The sequence below is a fragment of the Haematobia irritans genome, chromosome 5 (genome assembly GCF_050003625.1).
Source record: "Haematobia irritans isolate KBUSLIRL chromosome 5, ASM5000362v1, whole genome shotgun sequence".
Lineage (NCBI taxonomy): Eukaryota > Metazoa > Arthropoda > Insecta > Diptera > Muscidae > Haematobia > Haematobia irritans.
Window position 1 is genome coordinate 157012895 of NC_134401.1, and position 14101 is coordinate 157026995.

Here is a 14101-nt window from a genome sequence, read left to right on the forward strand (position 1 = left end):
TATTTTCTCGCAAATTATGTATATGATTTTGGAAAGCATGTTATGTTTGACGAGAAAAGAATATTTTTGCGGCAAAAATGCTACATGATCGCCGTGAAAAAGTAACATGGTGCTCTCGAAATATGTTTGAGGTGATCATATTCCTTCTCTGGGTGCATTTAATCCAATTTGAAGATTACAAAAATTCGAATTCGAGAAAAATTCCATTATTACAAGGAACTTTCTACCAACCTCCCCTCTTTATTCGATTTTTCGATTTTTCCATTAAATTTCATTTATCGATTTTTATTTTTATCAATAGACAAATTTAACCAATATCAAAAATCGATTAGACCACTTGACTCGATTTTCAAAAAGAGAATTCAAAATTCATTCAGTCGAATGTGAAGGTTGCAAAAGGGCAAATTCGAGTTTTTTGGGGAAAAACCCACTTTTCGTTAAATGTTGTTTTTCAATTTTTTATTTTTATCAATAGCTGATTTTGGCCAATATGAAAAAAATCGATAAAACTCGGTTTGTAAAAAAAAAATTAAAAGCCAATTTATAAAATAACGTAAAGTCGACTTTTTCAAAACTTAAAAGGTCGACTTTCGCCTTTAAAGTTTCTTTCAAATGGGGAAAATTGATTTCACGAATTTTGACCCGAGTTTCATAAAGAAAAATCAAAAGTCGATCAATCGACTTTAAATTTTCTCAAAACTTTTCACCTTTACAATTTTTTCAAATATGGAAAGTAGATATTTCGATTTTTGACTCGATTTTTGTAAAGTCGATTAAAAGAATTTAAAGATTGCAAAAAGTGGAATTAGACGATCTGATTTTTTAGATTACCAGAAGTCGATTTTTTAAAATTTGTTTTTTGCTTTTTCAATTTTTCCCAAATAAGATTTATTTTGATTTTTTCCATTTTTTTTTTTTTTTTTTTTTGAGACTAATCAGTCGAATTTGAAGTTTACAAAAAGTCGAAAGTTTACATAAAAGAAAAATTCCATTAGCCGAAAAAAATGTTTCTACTTTCTCATCCCACCCCTCTAATTTCAAATCAAAATTTTGATTTTACGCCAAAAAGTTTATTTCGACTTTTTTGAGAAAAATTCGATTTTCAATATTAGACCCGATTTAAAAAAAAAAAATGAAAAATCAATGTAGCATTCGACATTAGGTTAGGTTAGGTTAGGTGGCAGCCCGATGTATCAGGCTCACTTAGACTATTCAGTCCATTGTGGTACCACATTGGTGAACTTCTCTCTTATCACTGAGTGCTGCCCGATGCCATGTTAAGCTCAATGACAAGGGACCTCCTTTTTATAGCCGAGTACGAACGGCGTTCCACATTGCAGTTAAACCACTTAGAGAAGCTTTGAAACCCTCAGAAAGGTCACCAGCATTACTGAGGTGGGATAATCCACCGCTGAAAAACTTTTTGGTGTTCGGTCGAAGCAGGAATCGAACCCACGACCTTGTGTATGCAAGGCGGGCATGCTAACCATTGCACTACGGTGGCTCCACATTCGACATTGACATTCGATTAAAGGAAAACAATTCTACCCACCCCTCTTAATTGAAAATTGACTTTTTCGTTAAAAATCGATTTTAGACGATTTTCAAAAAATCAAAATTCGATTTTTTCAGATTACGTACTTTCACCTTTATGATAAACATGATTTTTGGCGTTTTCAATTTTTTCCTTTAAAAAAAAGAGTCGATTAGCCGAATTTGAAGCTTAAAAAATATCGAATTCGACTTTGTTTTTTCTATCCCTCTTAATTTAAAATCGGCTTTTAGATTTTTTCGCCAAAAAGTTTTTTTTCGACCTTTTTGAATAAAAAATCGATTTTCAATATTAAAGGGTGATACGGTCAAAATTTGGTCAATATAAACTTGACGTATTTCTTTCAATTTTGCATTTAAAAAACCTGAACACCCCTCATTTTGAAGGTGTATGTGTGTAGAATGTTGCTCCTATTTTGATTTTGGAATTCACTCTTCAGTTGTCAAAATGCCGTCCAAGCAAGAAGAGCAGCGTATCAAAATTTTGCTCGCGCATCGCGAAAATCTGAGCTACTCACAAAAAAGCTGGCAAAATCGCTAAAAGTTGCCAAATCAACAAATGCAATTAAAGTGTTTGGGGAACGTTTGTCGACAGCTAGGAAGTCTGGATCGGGGGGAAATCGAAAACCGGAAGCCGCTGAAACGACAAAGAGAGTTGCCGGTAGTTTCAAGCGAAACCCTCACCTCTCTCTCCGAGATGCCGCAAATAAGCTGGGTGTATCGTCTACAACCGTGCATCGAGCCAAAAAACGAGCCGGACTATCGACTTACAAGAAGGTAGTGACTCCAAATCGCGACGATAAACAAAATACGACAGCCAAAGCGCGATCCCGGAGGCTGTACACGAAGATGCTGACGAAGTTTGACTGCGTGGTAATGGACGACGAAACCTACGTCAAAGCCGACTACAAGCAACTTCCGGGACAGGAGTTTTATATGGCAAAAGGAAGGGGAAAGGTAGCCGATATTTTCAAGCACATAAAACTGTCAAAGTTCGCAAAGAAATATCTGGTTTGGCAAGCCATCTGAACCTGTGGCTTGAAAAGCAGCATTTTCATAGCTTCCGGGACTGTCAACCAAGAAATTTACGTGAAAGAGTGTTTGAATAAACGTCTGCTGCCTTTCCTGAAGAAACACGGTTGTTCCGTACTGTTTTGGCCGGATTTGGCATCTTGCCATTACGGTAAAAAGGCCATGGAGTGGTACGCCGCCAACAACGTGCAGGTGGTTCCCAAGGACAAGAACCCTCCCAACACGCCAGAGCTCCGCCCAATTGAGAAATACTGGGCTATTGTCAAGCGTAACCTAAAGAAGACCAAAAAAAACTGCTAAGGACGAGCAGCAGTTCAAGGCAAACTGGCTTTCTGCGGCGAAGAAGGTGGACAAGGTGGCTGTACAAAATCTGATGGCAGGTGTCAAGCGTGAGGCCCGGCAATTCGGATTTGGAAAAGCGAAAGCCTAACAGAATATTTTTCCTGAATTTTATACTAATTGAACTTGAAAAAGAAATTTAATTTGATTTTTTTAATAAACGATTTCACCGATTTACACGCGTTTTCCCTTGACCAAATTTTGACCGTATCACCCTTTAGACCCGATTTTCAAATAGAATCATTAATGTAACATTTGTCGCTTTTTGGAGAAAAATCGATTAGCCAAAAAACATCAATTCGTTTTTCATTTCATTCGATTTGCAAAAAAACAACAAAACTAAATTTTTCAGTTTTCACTCAACTTTTTTGCCTTTTCAATTTTATTTTTTTTTATGGAGAAAAAATCGTTTATTAGAATTTAAAGTTCACAAAAGGTCGTACTCCACTTTTTTTTAGGACAATTCGATTAACCGGAAAAAATTGTTCGTCTTTCTATCCCACCCCTCTTAATTAAAAACGTCTTTTCGATTCTTTCACAAAAAAAATTTATTTCGAAGTTTTTGGACAAAGAATCGATTTTAAGATTTATTTTTTTTTTTTTTTCAAAAATCGATTATCTTTATTAGACCCATTTCAATATTAGACCAATTTTAAAAAATAAAAATTAATGTAGCATTCGACTTTTTTGAAAAAAAATCGACTGAGCGATAAAATACTTTTCGACTTTATACCCAACCCCTCTTCATTGAAAATTGAATTATAGCTTATTTTCGTCAAAATTCGCGTTTAGACGATTTTATTAGCAAAAATGTAAAGTCAATTTCGTAAAATCGATATTTTCAAAATCGATATCGATATAAAATCGATATTTTCAAAATTGTAAACTTGTCGGCTTTCGCCTTTTAATTTTTTTTTTTCATTTTTGTCCCTTTTTTTGAAAAAATCGATTAGTGGAAATTGAATTAAATTCGATTAAAGGAAAAAATCGTTTTTCTATCCCACCCCTCTTAATTTAAAATCGTTTTTCCGCCAAAAAGTATGCTTCACTTTTTTTGTACAAATTCGATTTTAAATTTTAGTATCCCTGTAATAGATCATCTTTAACCACAGTATGATCAAATCCTTAATAAAATATACAATGCTCATCCATTATTATTTTAATATTCAAAATTTATTCACATTTTATGGTTTTAAATTTCAAATCCTTAGATGTTGAATCAATTGCATATGCTTTCAACATAAAATCATTAAATCAAAAAGAAAAAATCCCAATCAGTGCTTAAAACTTATAAGCCCAGAAAAGCAAACGAATCACGAATATGCCTTCAGAGTCATCACGAAAAAAAAATCTCAATTGAGAAAACAATAAAGGATATAAATCGATTTGCCAACTTCTAACGCTAAGCAATCAGTGTGCCGTATGAAAAAAGTTTTTTTTTTTTGTTGGAAAATCGTTATTTCTTTATGGATAATGGCAGGGAAGGGGAACCGAAGAAGAACGAAGACAATTCCATACAAATTAATATCGTAAATCTGCTTAAGCCAAACGGCAAAGTTTTGCCTTCATCCATGTGAGGTCGTCCGCCATCATCGAATATGGAGAAATCGATGGAGCTGTAACAAGCACACAATCCCCCATCATAACCAAAGGACAAAAAAAGAAAACAAGGGATGAAATGATGATTGTTTTTTGGTCTATGGGTATGGAATTAATATTGATGGAGAATAAAATTCCTTTGGTTATGAAAAAAAAGATGGCAGATGGGGGAGTATATAAGGCATCCTTGTTAATATTGTTTTGGTATAGAGGTGAATAAAATTTTACCTACCTAACAAACCCCAACTCCCCCCACGATAAAAAAATAGACCAGAAAATAGACCCATCCTAAGATTTTCGAGCCATAGTCCTTTGAATTGACTTTGGAAAAGCCTACTGATACCCAGCTAAAGATTTGCAGAGCACATCATCACCGTAGTGAATTGTTTGTGTGCGTGTCAAAGTTTTTGGTGAGATTTTGTTGGTTTCGTTTTTTTGGGGGGGTATTCGACTCTACAGCCACTCAAACACATATACTAGTAAGGCGTATGTATCTCCCTCTCTTTCTCTCACGCTTTACTCTCTATACACACTACAATGAGTGTGGTTGAATTGTGGTTCGTTGCGTGCTAAGAATTCACAGCCCATACTTACCACTTACAGAGGGATATAGGATAACGTGATTTACGAAATTTAATGCGGTCACATTTGGCCAAATATATTTCACTTAAGTTTTATGTCAGGGGCTCTTCATGGTCTCTGGGGAAAGGATAATGATAAAAACATTTTGACGTTTGTGATTTGCAGAAAAACGCCAAGAGGGCATTACAAAATAATAAATTTATGTCAATATTGTCGACACACAAAAGGTTACAGATGCATATAAGCCATTCAAAAAATGAAAAAGCCAGCAGTTGATATGAGTGTTGTTTTTTTTCCAAAGGTTTGTTTTTCCTCAATTTACTTCCATATCAACTGACCAAGATTTAAAAAATGACTACATGATTATGTTAAAAAGGATGCGAAATTGAATGAAAATGAAGTTCATATGATGACCCTTGGTAATGTTGAACAAAAGTTAAACAGAGATTAACAGACAAAATGATTTTTTTTGGGATGAAATTTTTTTCAAAGTAAATATAAATTGTAAAAAAATTAACAAGGATTAAATGGTATAATATAATAGAAAGGCGTGAAATGATGCAATGATGACACACAGACCAAGAAAAAGTTGTCAACATTTTAAAATGATTTTCCTAATTAATATAAGGATATATTTCCACTGAAAACGTTTGTTTTGGCATTCAAAAGAAAATTTGCATTTTATGACTCATGATAGGATATTTATTTCAGAATAAAGAAAAAAGAATCCCGTTAATAATGAAAGACACTTTCAGCCAAATGGCAACACTAGCGAGCTGACAGAATCATATCCTTTCCTTCAAACTCGCATAATGGATGCAATCAAAATTTTCGACAGAAATTAAATTTTTTCAATAGAAATAAAATTATGACAAAATGTCCCTTAGAAATAAAATTTTCATAAAATTTTCTACAGACATAAAATCATGACAAAATTTTAATTAGATATAAAATTTTAACAAAATTTTCTATAGAAATAAAATTTTGATAAAATGTTCTATAGAAATAAAATTTTAACAAAATTTGACAAATTTTTCTATAGAAATGAAATTGTGAAAAAATTTTCTATAGAAATAAAATGTTGGCAAAATGTTCTATTGAAAATTTTAACAAAATTTTCTATAGAAATAAAATTTTGATAAAATGTTCTATAGAAATAAAATTTTAACAAAATTTGATAAATTTTTCTATAGAAATGAAATTGTGAAAAAATTTTCTATAGAAATAAAATTTTGGCAAAATGTTCTATTGAAATAAAATTTTGACAAAATTTTCTATTGAAATAAAATTTTGACAAAATTTCCTGTTGAAATAATATTTTGAAAAAATGTTCTATTGAAATAAAATTTTGACCAAATTTTCGATTGAATTAAAAATTTGACAAAATTTTTTATGGAAACAAAATTTTGATAAAAATTTTTATAGAAATGAAATTTTGAAAAATTTTCTATAGAAATGATATTTTGACAAAATTTTCTATAGAAATGAAAATTTTCCTTAGAAACAAAATTTTGACAAAATTTCCCTTAGAAATAAAATTTTGACAAAATTTTCTCTAGAAATAAAATTTTGACCAATTTTTCTATAGAAATAAAATTTTTAAAAAATATTCTATAGAAATAAAATTCTAACAAAAATTTCCCTGGAAATAAAATTTTGACAACATTTTCTGTAGAAATCAAATTTAAACTAAATTTTCTATAGAAATGAAATTTTAACAAAATTTTCTATAGACATAAATTTTTTAAAATATATCCTATAAAAATTAAATTATGACAAAATTTTCTATAGAACTAAAATTTTGATAAAATTTTCAATGAAAATCATGACAAAATTTTTCTTAGAAGGAAAATTTTGAAAAAAAAATTCTATAGAAATAAAATTTAGACGAAATTTTCCATTGAAATAAAATTTTGCAAAAATTTCCATAGAAATTAATTTTTTAAAAAAAAATTTCTAAAGGAATAAAATTTTGACAAAATTTTCTATAGAAATGAAATTTTAACAAAAAATTCTATAAAAATAAAATTTTGGCAAAATGTTCTTTAGAAAAACAATTTTGACAAAATTTTCGATTGAATTGAAGGTTTGACAAAATTTTTTATGGAAACAAAATTTTGATAAAATTTTCTATAGAAATGAAAATTTTCTTTAGAAATACAATTTTGACCAAATTTCCTTTAGAAATAAAATTTTGACCAATTTTTCTAAAGAAATAAAATTTTGACAAAATTTTGTATAGAAATAAAATTTTTAAAAAATATTCTATAGAAATAAAATTCTGACAAAAATTTCCCTGGAAATAAAATTTTGACACGATTTTCTTTAGAAATCAAATTTAAACTAGATTATCCTATAGAAATAAAATTATGACAAAATTTTCTATAGAAATAAAATGTTGATAAAATTTTCAATGAAAATAAAATCATGACAAAATGTTTCTTAGAAATAAAATTTTGAAAAAATTTTCTATAAAAATAAAATTTAGACAAAATTTTCCATAGAAATAAAATTTTGAAAAAATTTCCATAGAAATGCATTTTTGAACAAAAAAAAGTCTATAGAAATAAAATTTTGACAAAATTTTCTATAGACATGAAATTAAAAAAAAAAATCTATAGAAATACAATTTTGACAAAATTTTCGAGGGAATTGAACGTTTGACAAAATTTTTTTATGGAAATTTGGATAATAATTTCGATTGAATTAAAAGTTTGACAAAATTTTTTATGGAAACAAAATTTTGATAAACTTTTTTATAGAAATGAAATTTGGAAAATTTTTTCTATAGAAATGAAATTTTGTTGTTGTTTTTTATTGCAGCTTAAAACCATACATTGACTAAACTACAAATGTAGCTTAACCAACAGAGGAAAAGAATATTTGTCAAATTTATTTGGGCAAAGCCCTATAGACTGCAAGATGGTTGGATGGACGCACGTTTCGGAATTACCACATTCCTCATCATCATCCTCTACTTTTGACAAAATTTTCTATAGAAATGAAAATTTTCCTTAGAAATAAAATTTCGACAAAATTTTCTATAGAAATAAAATTTTGACCAATTTTTCTAAAGAAATAAAATTTTGACAAAATGTCGTATAGAAATAAAATTTTGAAAAAATATTCTATAGAAATAAAATTATGACAAAAATTTCCCTGGCAATAAAATTTTGACAATATTTTCTGTTGAAATCAAATATAAACTAAATTTTTGTAGAAATTAAATTTTAACAAAATTTTTTATAGAAATGATCTTTTTTAAATATATCCTATAAAAATAAAATTATGACAAAATTTTTCTTAGAAATAAAATTTTGAAAAAATTTTCCATAGAAATAAAATTTTGAAAAAATTTCTATAGAAATTTTAAAAAAATTTAAAAAAAATCCATATAAATGCATTTTTGAAAAAAAGGCTATAGGAATAAAACTGTTGGTTATTAATTTTGTTCGGCTTGAGGTCGTAGAAACAATCGATTATTGATGTGTTTTAATATTTATTTTGACAAAATTTTCTATAGAAATGAAATTTTAATAAAAAATTCTATTGAAATAAAATTTTGACAAAATATTCTTTAGAAATACAATTTGACAAAATTTTCGATTGAATTGAAAGTTTGACAAAATTTTTTATGGAAACAAAAATTTGATAAAATTTTTTATAGAAATTAAACTTTTACTTAGAAATAAAATTTTGACAAAATTTCCCTTAGAAATAAAATTTTGACCAATTTTTCTAAAGAAATAAAATGTTGACAAAATTTTGTATAGAAATAAAATTTTTAAAAAATATTCTATAGAAAAAAAAATTCTGACAAAAATTTCCCTGGAAATAAAATTTTGACAACATTTACTTTAGAAATCAAATTTAAACTAAATTTTCTATAGAAATTAAATTTAAACAAAATTTTCTATAAAAATAAAATTTAGAAAATATATCCTATAGAAATAAAATTATGACACAATTTTCTATAGAACTAAAATTTTGATAAAATTTTCAATGAAAATAAAATCATGCCAAAATTTTTCTTAGAAATAAAATTTTGAAAAAATTTTCTATAGAAATAAAATTTTGACAAAATTTTTTATAGAAATGAAATTTTAGCAAAAAATTCTATAGAAATGCAATTTTGACAAAATTTTCGTTGGAATTGAAAGTTTGACAAAATTTTTTATGGAAATAATATTTGCATAAAATTTTCTATAGAAATGAAATTTTGACAAAATTTTCTATAAATATGAAAATTTTCCTTAGAAATATAGTTTTGACCAAATTTCCCTTAGAAATAAAATGTTGACCAATTTTTCCAAAGAAATAATATTTTAACAAAATTTTGTATAGAAAAAAAATTTTAAAAATATTCTATAGAAATGAAATTTTAACAAAATTTTCTACAGAACTAAAATTTTGATAAAATTTTCAATGAAAATAAAATCATGACAATTTTTTTCTTAGAAATAAAATTTTAAAAAAATTTTCTATAGAAATAAAATTTAGACAAAACTTTCCATAGAAATAAAATTTTGAAAAAATTTCCATAGAAAAGCATTTTTGAAAAAAAATGTCTATAGAAGTAAAATTTTGACAAAATTTTATATAGAATGGAAAATGGAAACAAGAAATTTGCTAAAAAAAAGTAAAAGTAAAAATTTTTCTGTTAAAATTAAAGTTTGAAAAAATTTTTCATGGAAACACAATTTTGACAAAATTTTCTATAAAAATTAAAATTTGACAAAATTTCCTATAGAAATAAATTTTTGACAACATTTTCTATAGAAATAAAAATTTGACAAAATTTTCTATAGAAATAGAAAATAAAATTTTGAAAAAAATGATTATAGATATTTTGATAACATTTTCTATACAAATAAAATTTAGACATTTTCTATAGAAATTTTCTATAGAAATTTTCTATAGAAATAAAATTTTGACAAAATTTTCTATAGAAATAAAATTTTGACAGAATTTTCTATAGAAATGAAATTTTAACAAAAAATTCCATAGAAATATAATTTTGACAAAATTTTCGTTGGAATTGAAAGTTTGACAAAATTTTTGATGGAAATAAAATTTGGATAAAATTTTCTATTGAAACACAATTTTGACAAAGTTTTCTATAAAAATTAAAATTTGACAAAATTTTCTATAGAAATACATTTTTGACAAAATTTTCTATAGAAATCAATTTTTGACAAAATTTTCTATAGAAATAAATTTTTGACAAAATTTTCTAAAGAAATAGAAAATAAAATTTTGAAAAAAAATTTTATATATATATTCTATAGAAATGAGATTTGGACAATTTTTATTTTTTAATTTTCTATAGAAATAAAATTTAGACAAAGGTTAGGTTAGGTTAGGTTATTGAAATAAAATTTTGAAAAAAATGTATATAGAAATACACTATAGAAATGTTGTCAAATTTTTATTTCTCTAGAAAATTTTGTCAAAATTCCGAAACAACTGTCTATCCTACCATCTTGCAGTCTATAGGGATTTGCCCACATAAATTTGACTAGCATACTTTTCCTCTGTTGGTTAAGCTACTCTTGTAGTTTGGTCAACGCAATGGGTTTTAAGCTGAGAAAAACAACAATAAAATTTAATTTCTATAAAAAATTTTGACAACATTTTATTTCTATAGAAAATTTTGTCAAAATTTTATTTCTATAGAAATTTTGTCAAAATTTCTTTTCTATAGAAATTTTTTTTCTAAATTTTATATCTATAGAAAATTTTGTCAAAACTTCATTTCTGTAGAAAATGTTGTCAAAGTTTTATTTCTATAGAAAATTTTGCCAAAATTTTGTTTCTATAGAAAATTGTCGTAACTTTTAGTTGGAGAATTCAAATAAATTATAAAAATTATTCGAAAAGTCTTTATCAGATTTTTGTATGGGTAAATTGGACTGTCGACTAAGTTCATCCTTTTCTTTTTTTTTTTGTTTTGAATTTTGCATTGCTAAATCCTAAATATTAGGATTACTCATTCAAGCTACTCTCATTTGCATATACAGCTAAAGACTCTTCGAAATAAATTCCATTGGAAATATATTTTGTATTCCGAACCAAAAAAAAAAAGCTTTCAGTCACATGATTCATACGCTTTTAATTCCTAATCTTAAAACTTAAAATTAATTCGTTTACCAAAAATATAAACGCACACACACCACTTCTCTTTGCTCATACAAAAACCAGTATAGCAGTATGAATATCCTTCAGGCATTTAACACATTATTTCTGACTTTTCAAATTTATCAAAAAAAAAAACCAAAGGCATTGCCGCCAGACCATCTAACGATGAAGCAGAGAAGTGATTTTTCAAATAAATAAAAGCCCAAAAACTGAAATTTAATTTGCTTAAGTGATTCCACAAAGGACCAGAGCAATGTACATTGAATATCGTCTTCTTCTTCCAAACAGGACCTCATATGCATTTGAATTGACTACAGACATATTCGCGTGTATATATATATGAGGTGAGGTGGGTGGGGGGACTTAGGCCATGGTACCAACCTGTAAATCAGTTTACGACGTACGCTCCGCTTGAAAAATCCCGAACAGCCATTACAGGCTAAAATGCCATAATGTTTGCCAGAACTGGTGTCGCCGCATACCACACAGATGAGACCAAGATTTTGAACTTTCTGGCGAGGTACTGTCAGGCAGGTTGCTTCATTCGCCGTTACGGCAGACGATGTGGGTGGCATTTGCTGTTGTTGTTGTTGGTGTTGCTGATGATGTCCTGGACCAGATCCTGGTGTTGCTGGCGTTGATGGAATTCTATTACCTCCTCCTCCTCCCGCTACTCCTCCACCGACTGCAATACCGCCTCCATTTGAGGATGAGGATGAATCGTTTGCATTTGACACAGCTGCTGCTGCAGCCGCCGCCGCAGCAGCGGCTGCCGCTGTATGATGATTCCAAGGCATCAAACGATTTGGGGGCGGTGTACAACATAATCTGGTAGGATTTGGTGGCATATCTGTAATGGAAAAAGGACATTCATATAGAGAAAATATGTAGCAAAATTTTTCTTCCAAAGCAACAAAACGAAAGTCACAGTTAAACGAAATTTGTTACTATTGCAAATAGCGACAGACGGACGAATGGTCTTAAGGCTTTTAAGTTAATTTGAATTTTATTACTGTCGTTTTTATTGTTGTTGTTGGTGGTGTTGTTGTTTGTTTAGCTGAAATGTAAAATGTATTTTGTGGGCGCCGCCGTTGCTGTTACTGGCTGCTGAATGTTAGTGCCCTTCTGCTGCCAATTTTTATTTCACACCAAACTAATGCTCAAAATGATAAGCAGGCCTACTTAGCATAATTTCCACCACTATTCTGACGACATGTACACTACAATAAAAATTAAAGGTCATATTTGTTCAACATATTATTTGATTAATAGAGAATAAATCAATGAGTCCATTAGCAATTGATAGTAAAGCGGTGAAGGACTAGAAGAGAACACTAAAAAATTTATTCAGAAAAAGTACTAAAATACGCAACCATGCAACCACAACAATTACTAAAATAGGCAATTATGTCATCAGCTGTTAAAATAAAATTATAGTGAGATCTTTAATTTTTTATATATAAACGACACAATGGAAATAGTATTTACTTAAACAGAAAAGTTTCCTTAGAAATAAAATTTTTACAAATTTTTCTATAGAAATTTTGACAAAATGTTCTATATAAATACAATTTTCGTTTCGTTTTGTTTTGTTATTGTTGGTTTATTATTATGTTGTTTCTGATTTCAGCTTAAGCTTAAAAGCTGAAATCAAAAACAACAATAATGAAATAAAATTTTGAGAAAATTTTTAATAGAAATAAAATTTTGACAAAATTTTTAATAGAAATAAAATTTTGACAAAATTTATAATAGAAATAAAATTTTGACAAAATTTATAATAGAAATAAAATTTTGACAAAATTTTTTATGGAAATAAAATTTTGACAAAATTTTTAATAGAAATAAAATTTTAAGAGAGAGATCTAAAGCAATAAAATTTTGGCAAAAAAAATTCAATACTTTTCATAGTTTCGGCTATAGGTCGGTTAAAAAACATAGGATTGAAGTTTTTATTTAATTTTTATTTCCAATATTTCGACTGACTTCATCAAAACCGTTTTCAAGGATTTATTCTGGTGTGCACAGCTTCACACTCTGCTTTACAGTGTAAAATACAATAAAAAGGTGAACGATAATCAATCAGAAAACAAATTTCTATAGAAATAAAATTTTGAGAAAATTTTCTATAGAAATAAAATTTTGAGAAAATGTTCTATAGAAATAAAATTTAGAGAAAATTTTCTATAGAAATAAAATGTTAATACAATTTTCAATAGAAATAAAATGTTGATACAATTTTCGGTAGCAATAAAATCTTGACAACATTTTCTATAGAAATAAAATTTTGAGAGAATTTTTTGTGGAAATAAAACGTTGAGAAAAGTATCTATAGAAATAAAATTTTGATAGAATTTTCTATAGAAATAAAATTTTGGCAAAATGTTCTATAGAAACGAAATTTTTTATGGAAATAAAAAATTAAGAGAAATTTTTGTAGAAATAAATCGTTGATAAAAGTATCTGTGGAAATAAAATTTTGAGAGAATTTTTTATAGAAATAAAACTTTGATAAAATTTTCTATAGAAATAAAATTGTGAAAATATTTGATATAGAAATCAAATTTTTAGAATATTTTCAATAGAAATAAAATTTCGACAAAATTTTCTATAGAAATAAAATTTTCGTTTTGTTTCGTTATTGTTTGTTTATTCTTCAATTGTTTTTGATTTCAGCTTAAACCCATGTATTGACTAAACTACAAGTGTAGATTAACCAACAGAGGAAAAGTATGGTTGTCAAATTTATTTGGAAAAAACCATATAGACTGCAAGACGGTTGGATGTTTCGGAATTATAGAAATAAAATTTTGACAAAATTTTCTAAGGAAATAAAATTTTGAGAAAAATTTCCTATAGA

General features: G+C 27.5%; 1 protein-coding gene across 1 annotated transcript in view; it reads right to left on the bottom strand.

Annotated features, from left to right (window-relative positions):
* Positions 1-12484, bottom strand: part of Hr51 (photoreceptor-specific nuclear hormone receptor 51) — a 40286-nt gene extending 27802 nt beyond the window's left edge. The window contains exons 1-2 of the mRNA XM_075311853.1: positions 12424-12484; positions 11623-12091 (exon numbers count right to left, since the gene is read on the bottom strand). Of these exons, the coding sequence (XP_075167968.1) occupies positions 11623-12091; positions 12424-12484 (530 nt within the window). The remainder of the gene's footprint in view (positions 1-11622; positions 12092-12423) is intronic.
* Between the last annotated feature and the right edge of the window lie 1617 nt (positions 12485-14101).